Here is a 23,745-nt window from a genome sequence, read left to right as displayed (position 1 = left end):
ACAACAAGTTCGATGGTGTTTGTAATGGGCATGGTGGAAGCCTGAAATCATAGCGCTCTCAAGGCAACGCTGCAAACACCGTCAAAATTGAAGTTCTTATAATCCTCTTATTTCCGCCGATGAGACATCCTTTGCTGACGTCATAGTCAGCATTGGCCAATTGGGGTAGGCCGACCACAGCGACGCTTTCGTTCGCTCATGTCGCCAATATTCAGAGCTCATGCGTATGGCGCGTGTTTCGCTCGCGTTCTGAAGCGATGACCACGCGCGTGCTGGAGTGTGATGTTCTCACGCTATACTGTGATTTTGTACACATTGGAACGATATATACGGGATTGGCGAGCACGTGCGGCGCGTATACCTACATTCCCAGTATTCCCTTGATGCTGGGTAACTTAGCAATAGGTTTGTTGCTTTATACAAAGTTAAACTGACCTGCTTGATACACGCCTCTTCAAGGTGAGGTGCCTGACCGCCCCCCCCCCCCCCCCCCCTGTAGATCAGGCTCATTAAAAGATCCGTGTATGTCAGTGGTCGCAAACTCGTTTGAGTGTAGGGGTGACTTAGCCCACACCGAAAAGTTTGAGGGCCAACGTGAGAGGGATTCAAAAGATCTTAAAGTGAAGAGACCTCGTACTGTATGCTTTTTGTAAACACAGTTTTGCCAGTGACATCTTTAGATTTGACTAGTCTATATGACTAATTTCGAACCCTGGCCTGATGTAGTAGTAACAAGAATTAAAATGACACCGTCCGTGCCAACGCAGTGACATATTTAATAAAACAAGAGAACTAAGTACACTGTCGTTCCCGTTGCTCAATTCGCTCAGAAGTTAATCATGCTCGACATATCTCGAAAGAAAAAAACAATCAGTTAATTCGACGGTACTTGCTTTCATGACAATATTTATTACAATACTCTCAACAAATACTTGTCTTTTAATGATTTCTTTGTCTTTTTTTTTTAAGGCGAGAGTTTTGAATTTGAAGCTTTCTTTAGCTTTGGAAGTTGATCCTGGTGATCGAAAGTTCGCGCAGCCGAGATGCATCCTCCAACGCATAGCTTGCGCTTGCAGCCTAGGAGCGGAATTGTTGGACAATATAAAAATCCAGGAAGCAAACAAAAAAAAAATTAAACAAAGGGCGATTGAACAGAGATAAGTGTAAACTATGCGAATACGTTAAAAGATCAGAGCTACTTTTCAAGCGAAACTAAATCGGCGAGATGAGATCCTTATGGCACATGACATTTGTTGCGCTTGAGACATGGGAACTGGGACTCGTAGCTGGTCGGGCCTGCAGGCCGTGTCCCAGCGAGTCGCGGTCCACATGCGGCCCGCGTGTATAAGACCCCTGGTAAATGCTATAGTGACTGACAAGTTAAAAAACGCATGGTGTGGCTTACTACGTTCATGCTTTGGGATTCGTTCATGTGCATTCTTATCGCCTAACACCACAATCTCACTCGCTGTAGCGCGATAATAAGATCGTCGGGACTCGCCACGCACTGCGTTCTTTTTAAGCTGTCAGTGGTTTCGATCACCTGTAGTCATGAATCTTGCGTCACCCACGCGTGTGAGCTTGGGTTATAGCTCTAAATGCTGCCCCCTGCATTGGCCGAGCGTGTCCTCGGCTCCGTTATGTTCACTTGTATCGTCCTACTTGTACTGCAGCTGCCAAGCCCAAAGAACGTCTGCTGCGAGAGCCTAGACCCCAGAACGGCAGCGCCGTCAATGTGCACGAGCTTAGCGGACCAGGGGGGCTACCCTGCGAGGTGCGAGCTGCAGTACGTGGTCGCCGCGAGCGAGACTCCGCTCATTCGAGATCTCCTTCACCAGGGAGTACGGGTACGTCCCGCCAGAACAAACCGAAACATTACTATTCCTTGCTGGGTCCCGAAAATGAATGACTGCGACAACCGAGACGCTGCAGAACGCTGCACACGTGCATAGCAGCTAAGAGCCCATGGAGCGAAAACTCGAGCTGTCAGAACCTAAGAATCCTGGGTTCAATCTCTCCCCCCCCCCCCCTTCGATCTGGACGAGCATCGTACCGTCGTGCGGTCGTGTATCACTACTGCGTGGTGCACGTTAAAGACTTCATACTAGCGGTTCCACCGCACTGGCTAAATTTTTCATCTACAGCTGATAGACAAGGCCCCCATTGAGGCTGACTAACTTCCTGCTGTATATAAACATACATACAACACAACTAGAGTTGTTCATTGTCGCGTTTAAATTTAGTGGACTCGAGTACCGCTCAATTTAGCGAACGGCGTTTACGTGACACTGTGACGTCACGCAGCACCATGACGTTACGTGACACTGAATCCGCTCTAAGTTTCGCGCCGAAAATTTTCCCGCTAAATTTATCAAACCCAATGTCTAGTGGAAAACATTCTCTGGCATATTTAGTGTGAAAACTTTGACGTCACCTTTACGTCGTGTCAACCTGCCACGTCACATTGTCACGACGCTCTGCATCCCCGCTGAATTTAGTTAAGAAATTCTCCAGCTGAATTTTGCGCACCAATACGTACACGAAGCGCACACTGTAGATACGCTGCGAAACCTTTTACGACAACGGCCATCGTTGTAGAAACAATGTCGTCTTCGCCGAACCAGCGTACGTGCAGTTCTGTTGACTCTGTCCTCGTCTGCGCGGAGGTATAACTACGACCAGCTGGGAACGACGAGTGCTTTCTCACGCGAGCGAAGACACGGCAGAGGCCGACGCCCGGCTTAGAGTTGTGTAATGTACCATCCAGCAAGTTTGCGCAGATAGTAACGAACAGCACTTTCGTCGAGCTTTCGTTCGGGCTAACCACTTATTTATTTTTTTGCGCGAGAATTTGGTTGTCCAAGGAAGGGACTTTTCGATTCACGACTGCGCTCTGGCGCGCTCCACCACACAGCACGATAGTTTGGAGGAGTATTGGCGACGCGCGCGACCTAACGCGTTGCTGTGATCGGACGTCCACAATGGGTGAAGTGACGTCATGAGTTGGATTATTTGTGCTGTCATCGACATAAATCAGGGCAAAGTCAGACTCTTAACACAGACGGTGTTGAGTTCGGAACGCTACGAGTAGGCTTCCACCGCGCTCTTTACGCACCATCGAACTTGTCGCTCGCTTCCAATAATATTGGTCGCGACGTCAGGAACAGGAATCATAGCCTTTCTGAAAGTGTTGTTGTGCTGCCATCATTTTCTTTATTTGAATTCCTTCTAAATTAGTTTTGTCCCTCTGTAAAATATTTGTTCTTTTGTTTCTGCAACTTCTTCGCTATTTTGTATGCCTGCCTGTCTTGTTCATCAAATCTATCCGCCTGCTAAAATCCCATTCAGAAATTGCAGTATCAATAAATAAATACCTAAATAAATAAATAAATAATATCAGGGCGCCATCAAAATATTTAGTCGCCAATAAGGAGCATTCACTGGCGGCCATATCTGTGTGTGCGCCTGCTGAGCGCATGCGCACTGGGAGCTTCCCAAGTTCTTTTGCAGCGTGCGTTCCGCAACATCAAGATTGCCGGTCTTTCGGCCTGTTAATTTGAGCTCGTTCTGAGCATGCGCTCTAGACATCGCCCTCGAATATGCCCCAGTGAGTACCCTCTATAGACTTTGAAATTGTATTTAAAACATAAACGAAAAAACTACCAGCCCAGCGCGAGATAAACATATTCCTGCCGCGCGAGGCCGTTATTTAGGCAAGCTAGGATAACACGTGCGAAACCGACAAACGTATAAAATTGCAGGTGCCCGGAGCCCTTTTAACACAGAATGTCTTTATGAACTGAATTTCACGCGAAAAAATATCACGCTCGTGTGTGCGACGAAAAAGCGTTACACACTGGGAAAGTACCCATAAATCATGCACAGCCAACGAGTCAATGCATAAGCATCAGAAACAAAGGCATTCTTAGTCGTAATTGATAATACTTACTTATAACTTGAAACACAAAAGAACAAAACGCATAGGAACGGAAACAAACAGACATGGCAGTTCTTTCATGAAAGAACTGTCCTGTCTGTGCACGGTCGCCCCTATGTGTTTTATTCTTTCGTGCTTCAAATCATCTGTGCCAACCTGCTCTGTGTTCATGTTCACTTACTTATAAGTTTTAGTATAATTATACTTATAATTTTGCGAAAGAATGAAACACATAGGAACGGACACAGACAGGCAAGACAGTTGTTTTATGAAATAACTGTCCTTTCTATGTGTGTCCATCTCTATGTGTTTTATTCTTTCGTGTTTCAAGTCATCTGTGCCAACCTACTTTGTGTTCATGTTCGCCTATTTATAATTTTGCGTAGTTAATGGTAACGAGCGAAATTTGCCACAGCGGCTTAGAGGGAATCGAATCCCCAGCCTGACACCTTTGCTCGGTGCTACGAATGGAAGAGAGCAAGCAGCACAACCAAGTACGGCTCACGAGGTCCTGAGTGAACATGCGACGATCGCCACGCGCAGCTGGCTCCCGAGTGACAAAGCATAGCTTCAATATGATCTCACAACTTCGCGGGGCACATTATAACCAACGTTAAGGCTGGTTCAAACATCTGCGTCGGTTACGTTCGCATGCAACCGAAACGACCGTACCGACAAAGTCACCGAATTAAGTGTTCGCCGTACAGAGCGTGGCAGGCGATGCAAGGGGTAGCTTCGCGAAGCAATCCCGGTTTTTGCAGTGTTTTGGTCGTTACAGTCACTTCAATTTCATGCGAATGCAACCATTGCAACGGACAACTTTCCGTGCCTATGCAATCAATCAAGGTTATGGGTGCACGGGCGCTCGCTTATATTAAGCGTCGATCATAGCTGTGCAGACGCACTCGTCACACCTGAAATGCCACAGAAATTTGCCCGCGAGTATAGATTGGCTCAGGTGTGCACCTTCCACGAAAAGGGGTATCTCCCCTCCATCTCACCCCTTTCAGTTCACCTCCAGTCGTTCAAAGCGTCATATAGATTTTCGTTTTCGTTTTAAAAGTGTGTGTTCGATAAAGTGCGGTGAAACGCCATCTAGATCCTGTGCTTCAAAACACATGTATTGCATAGAACACATTGTAGTTACCATAACACCCGTCCTCAAAACGGTGGCGCATCAAACGACGAGAGGCGGGCCATGGGGGAGGTGGGGGTACTGCTCGTGGAAGCGGCGTCTATGGGCATTTCCGTAACTGAGCTAATCTTGTAACGCTTATCATAACACACCAACAAATAGCGTAGTGTGCATTTGACTTGACGGCTTAGAACAGCAGCCTACAGATAGATTAGCCGATGCGATAACTCCCCGCCCCCTCGCCCGTTTACTTCAATCACCACAGGGGCTCCTCGCAAACCAAGAGCACAGCGGAGTCAAGGTGCTACACGCACCCACGTAAAAGCAGAGCCAGTATACTTTTAACTAGGAGAATACATTCCACTTCGCTCATTTGCATTAGAGAGCGCGCCTTCAGCGCCAAATCCTCCCCGAACTGTTGGAAACACCCGTCCGTGAGAACGCATGCGCGTCGCACTGTCGACGCTTTCGCTTTGCGTGGACGGAAAGGGTTGCCGCCGTCGCACCAATATCCCGGATCCGCCAAGGCAGCAGAGACGACTCTCTTCACTGTCTCGGCAGATCTACACGATAACAGATGGCGGCAGCTACCCATCCCATTTTGAAGGGTGAAAACCCCGAGGTGCTCCGCGTCCTGCCGTTTTAGCTACGCAGAAGCTGTCGGTGCCAAGGTCCTTGGATTTTCAAGTAGCAAAATTTATTTCCTACAGCATTTCGGGAACTCATGGAAACTTATAAATATGCTCCTCAAGCACACCACTCATGAATAAACCTAATCTTGTTTCCTTCATTCGGATAAACTCGGTAAGCATATTAATATGTCGTGCGTGCAACGTAACCCCACCCAAAGCTCCCCGTAATGAAGTACCACTAACCATAACGCACGTATTATACTGCACGACCGATTATGTGCTCCCCTGGTTTCTCAAAATGATCGAGACAAGGTTAAAGTTTTCAAAACTGTGCATTGGAGAGCGATTATTCAAGCATCTCTGAAGTCGAAATTAGGATGTTTGTGGATGACTAGGGAAGAAACACGAGGGTAAAAAAAAAAATCATTACATCAAGTTGACGTTTCACTCGCCTTTCGTATCCTTGCCTGACCCACTTGACCCTTTTCAGTATTTGTAGATTCGCGCTTTCTGTGATGTAATAATTCTTATTTCACATTGCTTTGGGCTCATGTTTATTTGGTTTTCGTCTCGCGCACTCCAAAACCCATTGAGGTTGATCTCCGCTACTCCGGGCCGAGCTGCACCGCCTCCGAATTCAGACGGAACTTCGTGTCACCTTTCGCCGAACATCTGAGCGAACCCGGGCCGTCGCGAAAATGAAACAGGCGGGAGTAAATTCGCTCCCAAGCAGCGTCGTTACGATGGGGCTTGTTCCTTTTAAGTCTAGCCCGCAACGTGTGAAAGACGGCGCCACGGCTAGTCCTCGCCTCGCGACGACGTTGTTCATTTCGATTTTCTCGGAGCGCGCGTTTCTTTTGCGGGGGAACGTGTATTTTGCGACAATCAATCGTGCCGACGATGGCGAATCGGAGAAGCAATTTCCCCAAAGTCCCGGTCGTTGTGGAAGTCGTCTGACGGGTCTTTGAGACCGGGTTTCGCTCGTGGTGGCACCAGATTGTCCGTCCACGAGGAAGCCCTCGTGTATTGATCAGAATTTCATTTGCGGAATGCTTCGCTCGCATGACCCCGTTCACTGTATAGCACGTATTTCCGCAGTCCCCATGCAAACATTAGTTTTTCTTGTGTGTGAGTGGGTCGATGATACCATTAGTGCTCCAGTTAAGCCATTGCGAAGATGTTTCGTCTCTCAGGAACCTAGTTTTGAATATGAGTAATGAACTCTATCGTTATCTTTTCCAGGTCTGTGAGAGTAAATACTTCAGATGCGCAAAGAGTTTTCAGCTCAAGTGTTCTAAACTTAGGAATCATAACGCGGCACAACCTTTTTTCGATCCAGGTTTTTCCGATTACTGGCTCCGCCCAATTGTGTTTTCACAAGAAACCGAGCCTAGAACATAAAATCCTAAGATGATTAGGTGGCTTCATTTGAAATCGAGCTCGCGTATCGGGGTGGTTATTTATATTTTTCAACATTTTAAAATTTTCTTTAAAACCATTTTCTAGGTGAGGTGGCGCTCGGTGAAACGCCTCACTTAGGTTGATTGATTTTTGTACCCAGTTCTGTCGCTTGTTATAAAGAGGTGGAAACACGAACACTCCATGTACTTTTGTTGTGTTTTGTATTTGCAAAATTATCACGCATGACCTAGTTTTTTTTTTTTAAGTAAACCGTTTTTCCGTATTTGGTGTCAAACATAAAAAAATGCTAAACATTGCATTTTTCGCGTTTTCGTGACATAATTGAGCCATGTATCCTAGGATTCATCACACATTTAGCTTGTTAAATATTATACGCCTGTGGGACTATACATGTGTTATCCACTGGTACAAGTTTAGCATACATTTGTATTGACAGAATAGTTTATATATAATATTAAATTCAGTCAGAAAATTAATTTAGCTACATTTTTTACCTTCTTTATTAAGAAAATAAGTTTTTTCTTTATTGTTCCCAATATTGTCACCTTTTTGTGGACATAATCAAAATGTTCAATTTCATTTTCTAGTATCTCCTGTAGAAGTGCTTAAAAGTAGTTAAATTACCCCGGATCGGCAAAAGGCTACTTTTGAAGGTTTGTTATACTGCAAGTAATTTAGCCCTAAAATGATAAGGGGAGGGAGATAGGAAGTGTTTCGGAGTTGACGGTGCAACGGAAAGTGACGGTGAAGATGGACACGAGAAGAGGGCTGTGTGGACGTGCGGCCATTAGGAAAAAATGTCTGCCACCACTCCGCTGTTCCAACGCCACTGACTACGGAAGTTCTTTTTTTTCGTTTTTTCATGAAGGGTAAAATGCCACTTAACTGGGGAGAGAAACGGGGAGGGGCGAAGAGTTTTATTAAGAACCTTGAGTCTGGCTGCATATTTTTGTTTTTCTTATTTGAGGTAATATATTTGCGTTTCCCTTATCTCTCATTTCGTCTGTATTTCCTTGGTGTTAAAAAAGAGGGGGATCGGCGGCCGAGTAGACTAGCGCACACCAAACTTTAGGAGCACACCAGCTCGGAGCACGTGTAGCGAAAGCTCGCGCTACAGAACCCGGAGATCCTGGGTTCAATCAATACCATAGAGTTATTATAATGTACGCTAGAGGTTCAACTGGCGCTAGTGTGCTGCTGCAAATTGAAGCAGACAGCAACCAGTCCGAAATTGACTTCCGGTAATGCATTTCTACGGGAAAAAGTGAGTGCATTTTCTCTCTGCGCTCGATTATAAGGCAAATATCACGAATAATTCGTACGTACTAGGCACATTAAAACATTTCTCAGTCACGCAGACAAAATAATTGGTCACTTACGGCGTTTTTATTTTAAATTCGTGGCCTGAAAAACGGTGCTAAAACCGCTTCGTACGTGTATTTATGTGCGCTGTCGGACACTGTTAGCGCGAACACGGCGTCGGCGCTTTCTAGCATCGGGGATATACGTGCCAAACGAACGAAGGACATCGGGAAAACCACGAGACGGCAAGAACTTCGCAGTAACACTGGATAAGTAACTCCTTGTGCATGCAGACGATCAAAATAAATTGAAAGCTACGTAATGTAGTCCGATTTCCATTAAATAAGTACTGCTTTATTCTTTCTACTCGTGTGCGAAGATGCTTGTTCTGGGTTCAAAGCGTCACCCGCACGCTCCAAATCTTTCCAAATAGGGAGAAGCCAGAGAACAGGTGCCCGATAAAAGCTGCCCGACATAGGAAATAATAAAAAGACACACCTTTTGTGGCCAACGTACTTTATTTTTTATGTTCAAATGTTTTTTAACCGATCGTAAAGATGCGCACGACGGAGTCATTTTCATATAATGACAGGGCGGGCATATTAGCAATATATAAGCGCCACCGGAATGCTAGCGAAGCTCGAACACACTCTGCATTCTTTTCAATCGTTATTTTGCTTAGAATCGTCGCTCGTCTTTACATACCTGCCGTAACAGAGGTTTGGGGCTGAAATATAGCGAAGTTTAACATCGTTCAGCGGTAAAGAAAAATGCTGTAACGAAAGCAATTACACTTTCACAATACCAATAAAGGTACATACTATTCGTTACGACAGAAATAACAAAAGTTATTCTTGTTGTTTTCCGGCGAATAGACAAAATGCGCGTGCGTTTTCCCATTGGAATGCACAGGAGCACCCCAAAAGTAGACTGTTTGCTGTCTGCTTCGATTTGCCTCCCGGACGTCGCATAGACACTAGCGCCAGTTGAACCTCTAACGTACATTATAATAACTCTATGATTATTGGTTCAATCCCCGCCCTGCCCGTTTCTCTATGGATGAGCATCATACTGGCGTGCTTTCGTGCATCGCTACTGCGTGGTGCACGTTAAAGACCCCAGGCTAGCGGTTGTACTGTACTGGTTAAATTGCTCATCTACTGCTGAGACACGAGACGTACATTGAGGCTGACAAACGTTCCTGTGTATAATCATACACACAACTTTTTTTTTTTAAATTACTGTTTATTTACTAAGGCGAGATAGTATTTGTGTTGCAGCTATCATTCCAGTCCTCTGCTCGAGCGTTTTACACTCGAAGTTGCTTGTGTCCAGTTGTATCAATGTATGTCGTTCACAGACTTTATCAAGTTTCCTTACGATGATAGACATAAAAAAAGATATATCGAAATTAAGGTGTTTCGCTTTGTGAAAAAGTACCTCTAAGTGGATCTTCTGAGGTCAGTCTTGCACCCTCACGGCGCTGCTGCAATGAGATATGCTAACGTGCTTTGACCAGAATTGCTTCGCACGTCTGGCTGAAAATTTTGCGAGCTGTGTCATTAAGTTCAGCTCTATAGTCGGTGACAGGTTAAAAGCGAAGTGGAAGCTCCTCCCACATCTTTCCAATATAGCAGAGTGAACGCTAAGAGGAAGCGATTTCTTCTCAAGTGTTTGCTCTGCTAAAGTGGAACGATGCGAGAAGAGTTTCCATCATTCTCTTAAGGCGCGTTCACACAGTTGCGATTTCTTAGAGCCGTGTTCCTTGAAACTCCTTAAAATCTCTTACGACAAGAAAACACACTGGCCCCACCTATCGGGGAGCCGTGGAACACTTGGCGGTCCCATATATTTTATATTGTTTCGCGTATCATTCTTTCTTTTTTTTTTTTTGGCTTGAAACCCTTTTGTCCACTATAGAAACGACAGGTACTCATAGGTAGTACATACATTTGATATCGCAAATACAGCAAAAGATGCTTTCCAGTAAAATGTAGTTCTAAAGTCAACGCGTAGATGGCGCCAGCGTGGCGATGTTATCTCTCGCCATAAGGGATACTAAGAGGTTTTAAAGCTCTCGATTTTAATAAGTCGCAAGTGTGTGAACGGGCCTTTAATGTCACCGACTATAGTTTGTGCACAAATTCCTATTCAAGTATGATATGCTGAGGAACGTTAAGGAAGAAATTTCTGGGGACGGACTAAACACGACTCCACGAAGATAGCCAATCGGCGTATACAAAAAAAAAAAAAAAAAATTACGGGTTAGAGTTGAAACCAAAGTAAAACGAACTAAAAGTTGCATCCAGTTGAAATTATTTTAGGAAACTAGCTACTGCCCATTATAAAAAAAATCAAATAGCTGAGAATTCCCAACTTACAGCTTCTGCTTCGCATGTGATGAGTTCGTACAAGAAGTGCGTCAATGTTTTGTCACACCTTTGCTCAGTCGGGAGAGATGCCAGCATTCAGATACTCAGTTCCGCCAGCGTAAAGGAAATTCCCGATTAATCCCTAAGCATTGAAATACCTGCTGTGAAAATGGACACCACTGCAGACGCACTGATGTGCGTGAAAATTGTGACATTTTTACCGTACGGGGACTGTTAGTGTGTAGCTATTACACTTGGTCACTGAGAAATAACGTACAAGCTACACCAAAGCTTGCATATTCTAAATAAGGACAAGTAAAGGATGTCGTATCGACACACAAGAACTTAAATACCATTTTCAAGCATTAACTGCTTGCAAACAGAAAGATCAAAATTTCTGCAGCACGAACCAAGAATATCGGGTGCATGTTGTAGAATTCAGCCGATCTAAGTATAAGGTCTAATCGATTAAAGTGCCGAGAGGTATAAAACGTTGATTGAAGCCGTGTAGGCACACATGCAACTTTAAAGCTCATTTCTTACAAGAGGTTGTGAGAGTTCATGAAACCATGAAGAACTTTAAATGAAAACAACAATCAGTCTTAGACCAAAGCTGATGCCGGCTAAGCAAGTTCACAAGTTCGAAATCAGTCTCATAATTGAAGCAATGTGCACCACTCTTAACGTTGCGCAGATTAAATATGGAAATAAACTTATTTTGCACTCTGTTCAGTGCTAAACAATTAGTCTTAGAAATGATGTTCCACACAACTGTGGCGTACTCAAGTTGGGATCTCACTAACGAACGGAAGAGTGTAAAAAACGTAAGCGGACTTTTAAATTCCTATGTTGTGCGACATGTGGCGTTTAAGTGCTGAGAGACGAGCCTATAACCCTTGTTATGTGATCATCGAACCTAATGCTTGAATGTAACGTAACCCCCAGGTCCTTCATCTCAGACAGACGCGGTAACAACTCACTGCGGATGCTATAAGCGTAAATGGTATTCGATGTTTTCAGCGCAAATCTCATAAGTTTGGTTTTCGATCGGTTAAGACAAAGATCATTAACCGAGCACCAGATGCAGAAGGAACATGCTACCTCTTGACACCTAATGCAGTCGTCATTGCTAACTATTACTTTGCAGAGTTTTATGTCATCTGCATACTGCAGAAATACAGACAAAAAAAAACCTGAGAAGACGTCGTTTGCAAAAATATAGAACAGGAGGGGACTTAAATATATCCCTGAGGAACGCTAGAGGAAGCCCCGTAGAATGTAGAGGCTGCATTGTTTACCCGGACGTGTGCGATTCTATTTGTTAGACAGTTTTTAATCCAGTCAATAAACTGAGCCACGCACTCCATAGGCGGAAACCTTCACTAAACAAATAGTGGGGTTAACAACGTCGAGAGCGTTGCTCAAGTCAAAGTAGGTAACATCCGGCTGAACTTTATTACAGACGACCTGAGAAACGGGGGACATAATAGTCACCAGATTTCTAGCAGTAGACCTGCCAGACAAAAAGCCGTGTTTGTTAGGGATGACATCGTTACGAAACTTAAGATATTCCAATTGTTGTATGACAATTTTAAAGAGCTTAGAAAACATATAAAGAAAAGAGATAGGTCTATAGTCAAGAACATCAGCCCCATTTCTTGTCCTTATTATTATAACCACAACGGCTACTTTCCACGTTTCTGGAAGTATCCCTGACTTCAAGGAGTTATCAAATGCAGCGCACAAAATGGCCGTGAATATTTCATGACAAAATCTAAGTATTGCTGAGGGTATTCTGTCCTTGCCCGCGTATAATGTGGCTGTCATTTTTTAATAGGTAGTCCCACACATTCTCATCGACATGTATGATACTGAGTAGGTCGCTGAGCCCAGCCAAGTGAGGCAGCGTAGGAGACGCACAGACGTAACCGTTTTAATGGACTGAACTAAAGTGAGCTGAAAACAACTCAGGTACACTCCCAGCATCGCCTCTATGAAAATTCATAGCTATCTTTGATCTTACGTCCTTCCCTATGCGATATCTAGCGTATCTCCAGAATTCCTTCGGATCTTTCACAAGATCTGATTCTACAGGCTCGCGGTGAAGTTTGCGATCACGGTTAATTAAATGCCTGCATTGCTTTCTACAGCTCTTGAGTTCTACTTCCCACTTTGGGGGAGCGTGATTTTTTTTTGTTTTTTTGTTTTCTGCGCAAGAAGTATTTTTAGAGCGCAGCTCTTAGGGGCCCGTTCCCGGCTTGAGCGGCGTCGGCGTCGGCGTAACCAGGGTCACCCCAAGGTCACCCCAAGGTCACGTGACCCCCAGAGGTCACGTGACCCCTCGTGACCCTTCCCACAGGGTCACATGACCCCCAAGGTCACGTGACACCCAAAGTCACGTGACCCCCCGAGGTCACGTGACCCCCCCAGAAGTCACGTGACACCTCCCCCCCGAGGCCACGTGCCCACTCCCAGGGTCACGTGACCCCCCGCCGAGGTCACGTGACCTCCCCGATGACGTCACCGGCACTGATGACGTCACCGGCATCTGCATCGTCATCATCATCATCACTGATGACGTCATCAGTGACGTCACTGATGACTTCACCGGCATCCGCAACATCGTCATCATCACTGATGACGTCATCATCACTGATGACATCATCAGTGACGTCAATGATGACGTCACCGGCATCCGCATCGTCATCGTCATCATCACGGATGACGTCATCAGTGACGTCACTGATGACGCCAGCGACATCCGCATCGTCATCGTCATCATCGCTGATGATGTCATCGGAATCCGCATCGTCATCGTCACTGATGACGTCATCAGTGACGTCACTGATGACATCATCGGCATCGTCACGTGACCCCCCAAGGTCACGTGACCCCCCCAAGTCACTTCACCCCCCCCCTCCAGTACCCGTCCCTCCTCCTCCTCAAGAGCTGCGCTCTAATTCGGTGTTACAGGTAGTTGTAAACGGCTTTCACTTTTTTTTTATTAAAAGTGTTTTGAGTTTTGAGGAAAACCAGCTAGGAAAGCGAGAATTGTTTGACATTTTAATGGGATGTATATGGCCATAGCCCCCAGAGCAATGCTCGTGAGACGAGTGACTTGCTCGTTTACATTGATGGGCTCCGGAACCGATGCCCAGTTGACACCCGTAAAATAATGGTACATTTCAATGTAGTCACCTGCCGAGGAAATTATACGAAGTGCGTGGAAGGCATCTTTTTAGAAGGAGGGCGCCAAGTGGTGAAATATGGGAGACGACTACATCAAGTGGAGGGTGATATATCTTCGGTGACCAGTAGGATTGAATCCGAACGACGGAAACGCGTTCCGTATTAGAAAACTCAAAAACCTAATGACGTTTCCTGGTTGTTAAGAACATATTTGTGCTGACTCAGATCTAAAAACAAAGCAAAGTTCAGTAGATGGCTGCATTTCTGCTTGCAATAAACGTTGTCAGTGTGAACGTTTAAGTTTGTTCAGTTAATAATAATAATAATATTAATAATTTTATTTCCAGAAACATTTGAAACACAATACAAGATACTGGTGTGCCCAAGCTAAGTGAGGCTTGTCGTTCAAGGCCTGGGAAGTCGCGCGGTGCAAAGGAAAAAAAAAAACGAAAGAAAAGGTCAAAGAGGTAACAGAACAACCAATACTAGTATAAACATCAAATAAATCGATACTGCGATAGTACAGTCATATATTTGTCAACATATTTTTTTTTTATTTTCTCCTCGTGTATTCATTGAAGATATCATCGGGAAACTTGCTGAAATTAAAGGCACATAATTTGAGCGCACTCTTTTTCCATAGCGCGCAAAACATTGTGAGGTCACAAATCGCGCGGCGTGACGAAGGTTTCTACAAGGAATGAAAGGGAGCTTAAATTTGTTGGACCGAAAATGGTAGAGTACAACACTTTACACAAAAAGGGAAGATAAATTTGGCAATCGTAAAGATGTGAAGATATCCCCTTCAGATATGCTCACCGAGCTGTACACAGTCGACGCTTTTTAATAAACCTTTAAAATGCGATCAAAGAATAAAAATAATTAAAATAATAATAATAGTAATAATATTATTAAATGTACAGCCTGTATTCCCAGTAACATCCAAACAAGAAAGGGTTTGGGGCTCAGTTTTTTTGTTTTTTTTTTCTAATGGGAGCCCGTCCATAAAACGTTGTTCCCTCACCCTTTCCACCACCATTTTCAAGAAGATGACAGGCCGAGGACGCTAGACGAGTAGGCCCGACCCAAGGGCTCATAAGCCTCACAAAAAAGCCATCCTCAATTTACTGCTGGATTACATAAGAGGATCTGGTACCTATCACCTCATATACATGTTTATAAACAAACTGGAGCGCCTCTAGCGGCACATCACTGGCGCCGCGCATGCGCGATGGGCTGTGGGCAAGAAGCACCACGCCCAGCATCACAAACCATTCGAATGTGATGTTGTCGGTGTCGGTTTCAGCCCCGTGCTCTTTTTTGCTTTGGAATTATTTATTCTTCGCATTCCTAGAAATTTCTCAGAGCATTAGTGGCTTGAGTGAAATTAACGAGGCTCGTTACATTGCAAAACTAAGTGTAAATATTGTGAAGATCGGCGATTCATTCTGTGTGAACGCCGTAGAATGGAAGGAAAAGCCTGAGTCACCCTGACGAGATTCTGCTCTCTATTCTCAGGCGCGACGACGCTCGAGCTGCAAAAGCTATGATGCTAGACATCGATAATGAAAATCGCAATCAGAATCGTATTGAGTGAATCCGGCATAAGAACTCGGTGATGGGCACAGGAAACATTTATTAACATATTCTTGTATATGCTGTTTAGGCTGAGCATAGACATCCCTAACAACTTTCATAACTTAACAGTCTTTTGAGGCTAGCCCTTACTTCTTATGACAAAGTTCGGTCTACTGGCCGCTGTCCTTTGAACGAGCAGAAGACAGTTTAAACGAGTTCGAAAGAGCCGACGACAGTTTAAACAAGTTCGAAAGAGCAGACGGCAGTTTGAACGATCAGACGACCGTTTGAACGTGAAGACGCACCGAACGTGGTCCGGTAATGGTCCGGGAAACTTGACGGTTCTCCCGCGTTTATGTTGGAACAAAATAAATAAATCCGGTTACCACAGGTATCCATGAATTCAATCCAAAGTTCTTCCCGCACAAGCAATCGTAGTCCGAAAATGTCTGCTTTTTCCTTGTCACGGCACCTATCCACGTTCTCGGATGACTCGAGCAGGCAGATAACACGTGAAAACTGATCTTCACAGATTTCTCGGCTCTTCTGGTTCAGCCCCAGTCGCGGCGTTTTGACAGGAGGGCAGGTTTTAATCCGGTTTCCTCTAAAAGAACACAGGAATGCCCCTCCCGCGTGGCGACTTCCGCCCACAACCCAAACCGGAGTGCGCTAGAAGAGCAACCACTGCGGCGTGACGTAACAAAGTTAAGCTGTGTGTATAGCGTTGGCGTAACCACCTACCCTAACCCCTGTAGTCCCTTGAACCTATCTTGCCTCAGGACGACTTAGCCAAGGCAGGCCAGTTTTTTTATAAAAATAAATACATGTTTCAGCGCACTGATACGACGTTTCCAAACTTCACCTTCCAAACACTTCCTACCCTCCTGTCCTTATGATTTTAAGGCTAAAAATTCTTGAAGTAAAGCCACCTTTCGAAAGTACCCTTTTGCCGATTCGGGTGAATGTAACGGTGTTTGAGCACTTCAAAAGAAAATACAACAAAAAGATGGAACTCTTATCATGCCCACTAAAAGTTAACATTATTGGGAAAAAAAAAAAAAAAGTAGAGGAGAAGTTTTTTTTTAATAAAGTAGGTTCAAATTATGGCTAATTTGTTTCTTTTTCTAAAATGTTTATATAAATTATTTTATGTTTACAAATTAAATTAAAGTTGTACCAGTCGATAGCATATGTAGAGGCGGCCTTCGTGTATATACCATATAATAAACAGAATGTTTGATAAATGCTAAGATACAATGGTTCAAATATGTCACGAAAACATCGAATATGCGATGTTTGACTTCTTTTTTATTTATTTTTGACATCAAATATACCAAAGTAGGGTATTTTTAAGGCTAAAATGGGCGTCATACATTCATAACCAATGTTACTGTGAGTTTTTTTTTTTTTTTATCATCTTAACTGTTTATAACAACCCGCGGAACTGGGTACAAAAATCGAGCAGCATAAACTCAGCATTTCAGGTTGCTCCACTTAAAAAAAAAAGTCGTTGAGAAAAAGATTTTTTCTATCAACAATAAACAAGTGGTTTCGCTTATTGTGGAATGGTGGCTAGAATATAAAATTTTTAAGCCAAATCGAAATCGTGACACGGGTGTGCGATTTCACATGAAATCACCCGATTCTGAATTCATCATTCCTTGAACTTCGAGCCCGGTTCGCGGTGATTCTCATCTGTGCACTGAGATGACGCTAGGTCAGCGCTGCATCAGCGCTAGTCTCAGCACTTACTCAGCTCTGAGTTGGCGCTGCATCCTGTGAGAAGGCGAGGAAAGTAAGGTCCACATGGAGCGGAGCTCCGATGTATTGCGCCGATAAAGCGTAAAGTATGCGCTGAGTTAGTGCACGTGTGAACCGGCCATAACGCGCTCGGAAGTGGGCCCCGACCACCGCGTCTCTGGCGTCCTTTCTCGTCCCCGAGTTTCCGCATGGCGTCTCAAAGGACGCGCGCTGCAGCAGGCGACCGGACTTCAAGCGGCACAGGTCCGTTCGACTGTAGCCAGCAGTGCCGCCTGTCGGGTCTGCTAAAGCCTGTTGGATAAGGGCGTTTTACGATACCGCGACGCCAGCAACGCTTGCACCGGTTCGTCTGCTTCGCCGTTGCCGCTTTATACTCCGTTTCGCGTCATATTCCCGGCAGCGGCCGACTCGACGACCCGATAGAGCCGATCAAACAGCGACAAAAGTGCATCGTCACGATGCTCGTCGCTTTTGTGCCTTTGGTATACCACCGATTAAGCCAATCTCGCGCGGTAAATGTGTCACGATCCCGCGCTTTTTCCATTGCGAGGTCTGTTTAGCCGGTGAAAGGGGGGGGGGCGGGGGGTGGGGGGGGGGGGGGAGGGCAACGCCGTTTTCGCCGGGGCGACGATATTAAGGCCCGACCACACTAGCGTGAACGGCACCGCCGTCCGGCGTCCCAACGCGAGGAGTCCACATTGGCCTCCGTTTTGCAGGCGTCACGTGACAGCACTGGATCCCGCGATCGCGCCTCCCGTCGGTTTTCCCGGTTTTCCCGCTCTTTCGTCGTCTGCTCTTCGTTAGATTCTTCCGTTCCGCACTCGCTGTCTAGACGGTAGGAGTTCATAATGACCTGGTGATCAGCGTGAATGTGATTAACCTAGCCTGCTCGTTGATCTTGCGACATCGCCGCGCTCTGAAGGGAAGGAGGCGCAGGTTTTGGGTCCGGCCGAGTTGGTTCTACCGAAACACCGAAGGACAGGACAGGTCTGGCGCGCCGCCGGGGCTGCCCCGGCGGCGCGCCAGAGATGAAGGCTACTCTCGAAAGTGTCACCAACTCAACACGACATCCGTCACAACAGAGACGACATGCAACAAGTGCCACGGAGAAACTCACTTGTAATTCCGAATTCCTCTCCTATAATTTCCCAGCGGTTAGTTCAAGGAACCGCTCCGTCGGGGAAGGCATCGGGGGGAAATAGGGGGAGCAGACGACACGAAACACGTCCTTCGCTTCGAGACGCGCCGAGGACCGGCTTGAGCGTTGCCATGGCATCGCGACGTCACTATCTACGCCACCTCCCGTTGGCTCCTCTCTTCTGCGGCGTGCGGCGCTGAGCTCAGAACCGCGCACGGAGCGGTTGGGTGTGCGGCGCCGCACGTCGTGACGTTGAAGCCGAAAACTGGTTTCCGCCGGCAACCGGCAGCGACGACCGTCGTGCCGCAGGCCTCCGAAACGCCAATGTGGTCGTGCCTTTAGGCGCCGCCACGATATCGACAGCACGTAGCTTGCCTTAACGGTTCCTGCTAGGGATGCCGCGAACTTTTTTCGAATCGAAGTTTCGATGATCGAATCAAGCGGTCGAAAGGTTCGAAAGATTTCGATTTTTCGAATTTTCTACATCGTAAAATTCGACGGAAGTCGAATTTTCGACCTTGTTGAGCTAAGAAGGTCGACGCTTTTCGAACCGTCGAACTTATTACGCTAAGAAAATCGATCTTTTTTGAACTTTCGAACTTATTGCGCTGCAAAGTTCGATGCTTGTCGAACTTCCGACCTTGACTGACTAAAAAATTCGATGAATTTCGAACTTTCGAACTTATTTATCAAGAAAATTCGAAAAGTTTGGAACATTCAAATCTTGAAAAGTCAGAATTTCGACGAACTTCGAACTTCTAAAATAAAAGTTCGACAGTCGTCGAACTTCGAAAGACCAGCGGACGGTTTCATTTGAATTCAAGTAGTGAGGCACATTCGTAGTTTTTTTTTTTTTTTCTTGAACTTTTACACGCGGTGCTGCGTTCCTTACGAAAGACAATGGCGTTTGTTTCAATGTTCTGACCATGCTTAGTTTTAAAGAAATAAATTTCGGAAGGGGCGAGGAAGGACGACGGGTTTTTGATGATTATCGTTTGTGCCAGATTTGAAGCGCGCTGTAGCCGAAGCTATTTGTGGTAGAGATGTTATACATTTTTAAGGATGATCTATGTATAGCCTAGGTAAGTGCCGTCTTAAGATGTGATTATTGTTATTCAACGTGAGTTTCGAAGAAATGTCCAAACATGTATCTACATGCAATTATGCCCTAAACTTGATATTTATTTTCATCTAAGTTGTTTGAGGTATCGCATTTAAATTAACACCACAGACAGTACATATCATTTCCATCTGCAGAATACAAAATAATGTATTTATTGTTTTTTCACGTTAAGGAATAAATTAACTCATAGGAGAAGATTTCTAATAGTGTTCAAGTTCAGCACGTCATTAAAAGAAAACTTTTTTTTTTTTGCGAATTCTTGATAGTTTTTTTTTTCTCCAGCTTTTTATCCCCGCATTTATTCTTTTTTTTTCTTCTTTTTTTTTTTACTATTGGCACAGGTATTTAGGTCGAAAAGACATAGCTTTGAACTTCCGAACCACTAAGCATGTGACGAGTAGTGCCTTCTGACAACGAGTTTCTAACATTGACCATCTACGCAACCTTTTATGCAGTGAAGAGCGACAGTAGCTATACATATGCATAAATTATTTCAGATTAAAATAAGCTCGACCACGCCCTCTTTCCCCGTATTGTTTTCTTTAACAGTCCGAAATATCTGGAAGGGGGAAAGGGAACTGAACCCTCCCCTCCGCTACCCTTTTACCCCCCGTTTTTCCTCTTCCGACGCCACTTGTATGGTAGAACGCTCCTCGACCTCGAGTTGGGTCGGCTTTCTGCGAGGCGATTCCTCCGTCCCAGAAAATAAACCTCCAGGACAATTACAAACTTAACTTACTATATGCCAGCGTCACTCGGGCGGCGTTCGATCGGAATACTATCAGCGTGCAAGGGGTGGCGAGGTAGTTTGCCAGGTCGCTTCAAGGTTTTTCTGAGCCTCAACCTCTTGCTCGTCCCTGGCCATTTCGAACTGGATGAGTCTCGTCAAACAGTGTGTTCGTGTGATCACTACTGCGTGACGCAGGTTAAAGACCCCCACCCCGGGCTGGCGGTCACAATTACTGATCCATGGTCGCACGTCACTGTGCACTGGCAAATATTCCAGCACATCCGGGACACTCTTCGTCTCATTTAATTGCCTGACCAACTTCGCAGAATCTAGATATCACACCCTAACTTTTCTGAACTTGATTTTGTGAAAACCAGTGAGTCGTGAAAACGTTATTTGAAACAAACTGTAGAGGAACTTGAAAACCGGACTTCGAACTTTGAAAACTTGGACTAAAAAGGAATTCAAAATCTTCGAAGGTTTTTTTTTTTTCGAATTTAGCGTTAAAAGAGAATCGAAACCTTCGAACTTTTCGACCTTTATGCAGAAAGAAATTCGAAATCTTCGAATTGTTCGAACTTCGTGTCTATAAAAATTCGAAGCGTTCAAAGTTGTCGAATTTTGTTTCCAAAGAATTTCGAAATCTTCGTATTTATCGAACCTGAAGTAAAAAATATTCAAAATATTCGAATCCGAAATTTTAGAAACCACGAAAGCTTCGAACTTTTCGAATTCGAAACTGCACTGTGATCGAAAGTTGCGAATTTTTCGAATTCGAACCTCGGTCGGTACGAAATTATCGAAATTTTTCGATTTCGAACCTCAGTTCGCTTCGCAAATATCGAAACCTTTCGAAATCGAACTTGGGGTGGTTCGCGACATGCCTAGTTCCTGCGAGGTATTTTGCTGAAAGTTCGGGAACGCTTTCATACGTGGGAGATATAGGACTCTAAACGCATCTGTCGGATAGGTGTTTACATGCACGGTAAGGTGATTGCGAGGTAAGAAGTTACAAAATGCCAAGAACGATTCTCGCTGTTGTTGTATTGAGGTACTGTCAGCCTCTCACTCTGGTTATAATACGAGGTTGTAACTAGGCCATTATTATAATCGTACTGCCAATTTCAAGATGCAATACTTATTTTACATTGGTTAACTGATTTACTCGAAGAATGTATTTCAAAGCGCACTCTGATTAATGTTATTACAGCATGATTCCTTTCCATGTGGCGTATACATTTTCTCAACGGAGGAGATATGAGGCTAACCCCGTTCCAAAAGGATCCAGCAATTTTGCTTAGCTTTCTTCTTATTAGTTTATGTATCTTAAAGGAAACCTGCAAAGCGTATCAGCGCATTTTTTTTTTTTTTAATTTGCATTGCGGTCGCGGCGGCGGCCCCACGGCCCCAACCATAATACCGGTGGCAGCTGTGCTAACGCTCCTGTTTGCGGCGCAAATGTAGCGTCTGTGCGCGTGCCACGTATTTCGTTCTTTTTGAAAATAAATTGCCAATTTATCATCACTCTTTTACTGTAGAATGTGATATGCCTTTTTTTTTAAATTAACGTACAATAAGAAAACAAAAAGTGCAAGTTTGTAGTTTGTAATGCATCCAAGACGCGTTCTTATTTTTTTATTGAATAGAATAAGGAATGGTCTACTTTCTTAAATCCGTGTTTTTGCTAATTAGCGCACTCACATTTTTTAATTGTTTTTTCAAAATGTGCTTTTTTTATGCTATTTTGAAGTATCGTAACTCAGTTTGACGTCGTAAGGCAACCATGGCATATAAAGGAATGCTTTTGGTAAACATAGGGACTCATCATAAAAAATATTAGAAGTACAACTCCAGTAGTTTTTTTTTGTAAGCACCACTTGATTGTGATAAAATTTCAAAGAATTCCCTTAATGCGTTCTTGGATTTCTCAGATATCGTTCTTGCATCTGATCTCATTATTTTTAATTGTATGCTAGAGAAACTGGACTGGCTCACTTTAAGGCTGGTGTTGTTGTATTTATATTCAGATTTGTTTAAAAAAAATTTAAATCGTGGGACTATTTTCAAACTGGACTCAGTATATAAGAAACCGGTTTCAGAGAAGAGGACAGCTATTGAAGCGACGATTCTTTAATTAGAGCTTTTCTCTTTGTAATTAAAATCACTCTTTTATGATTGTAATTCTTTTACAGCATACTAATTGTCTTAAATATTGAAAGGACTTATGTTGTAGCATACGGCGCGCACTTGCGCCATCTTCTGAAAGGTGGCTGAAATTCGATGTTGAGAAGTTCAGGAAAAGTGGCGCTGATTTTGTCCCTGATGCAGAGGGTTCTCGTCTCAAATATTTCCTCACGCCTCTTCCTCGTTTTTGCAGTGTTTTCCGAGAAAACAAAAATGAGAAGCGCATCACGAGGGTCATGAGCAAGTTCTCGAAAACATCTAGTGTCTATAAATAAGCTTTTCAATGCTGCCCGCCATGTTCCGATACCCCAAAAGGTGCGAATATTGAACTACATATGATAGCGACGACGTAGGGGAATTTTGTTTCCTTCACTTTAAGATAAATGAACATACATATTTTTAAGGTTCGAGCTTTACCAACAGCGACGGTTCTATTTTGTTCGCCATCGTGCAGAGATTTGAGATTTTCAGTTTTAACGTTGCACTGATCGTAGACAACTTAGGAAGAGTGTTATGTCCAAACCGCAGTGATTGAGCCTCACGGTAAGGCAACAAATAGCTGGCCATCGTGGCTCAAATCTGAGGCTCAGGAAAATGGTCTAATGAACCCCATTCCAATGAGGGGCTCTATCAAAAGCGTTGCACATGGGCGAAACCCTCCCTAGGTTATCTTTCTGTGGATTACTTTTTATTTCATTTATTAAAATAAGAATTATGTCAGACGATCAACTTTCATGGTGTTGGTTCAATAATGCAACGACTCCAAGCTTCCACTTTGCGCTTTACACGAACCATGACTTTTGCCCTTTGCAGCTAATGATAAGCAGCCCGGGCCGACTTGCTTAGAACAGTGCGTCTCAGCTGAGACTGGGGGAAAGAAAGCATGGCAAAGCCAGCGCACGATATGAGCGGGGCACGAGCCGCGTTTCAAGACACCCCCCCCCCCCCCCCCCTTTTCCAGTGCTTTCTGTCATTATCAGCTGATACGCTGTTCAAGCAAGCCGGTCCACGATCACAACTCGTGAAGTTTCCTCGCGCTCCCCTTTAGTTTTTCGGAGTCCCCGCAATTAGTTTTGCAAAATAAAATCAAGCGAGATGCTCAGTGCTGCCCTGCCATGTTCTTCTCTGACCGGGCTAAAGAGCGGTTTTTCCTATGGCCTTCACTCTCGCCTAGGGGCAATGGGACGTCTTTAGCCGCGGGGGGGTGCGACCGTATAGCATGCCCTTACCATGCCCCACACC

The 23,745-nt window shown here is 44.6% G+C and overlaps 1 protein-coding gene across 1 annotated transcript in view; it reads left to right on the top strand.

Moving 5' to 3' along the window:
- LOC120836337 overlaps window positions 1-23,745 on the top strand; it is a 38,787-nt gene that overhangs the window by 5,661 nt on the left and 9,381 nt on the right. The window contains exon 3 of the mRNA XM_040221024.1: window positions 1,674-1,847. Within this exon, the coding sequence (XP_040076958.1) occupies window positions 1,674-1,847 (174 nt within the window). The remainder of the gene's footprint in view (window positions 1-1,673; window positions 1,848-23,745) is intronic.

The sequence above is a fragment of the Ixodes scapularis genome, unplaced genomic scaffold (assembly GCF_016920785.2).
Source record: "Ixodes scapularis isolate PalLabHiFi unplaced genomic scaffold, ASM1692078v2 PGA_scaffold0__279_contigs__length_252992795, whole genome shotgun sequence".
Taxonomy (NCBI): Eukaryota; Metazoa; Arthropoda; class Arachnida; order Ixodida; family Ixodidae; genus Ixodes; species Ixodes scapularis.
Note: the sequence above shows the minus strand (reverse complement) of the source record. Positions and strands in the feature narration are given on the sequence as shown.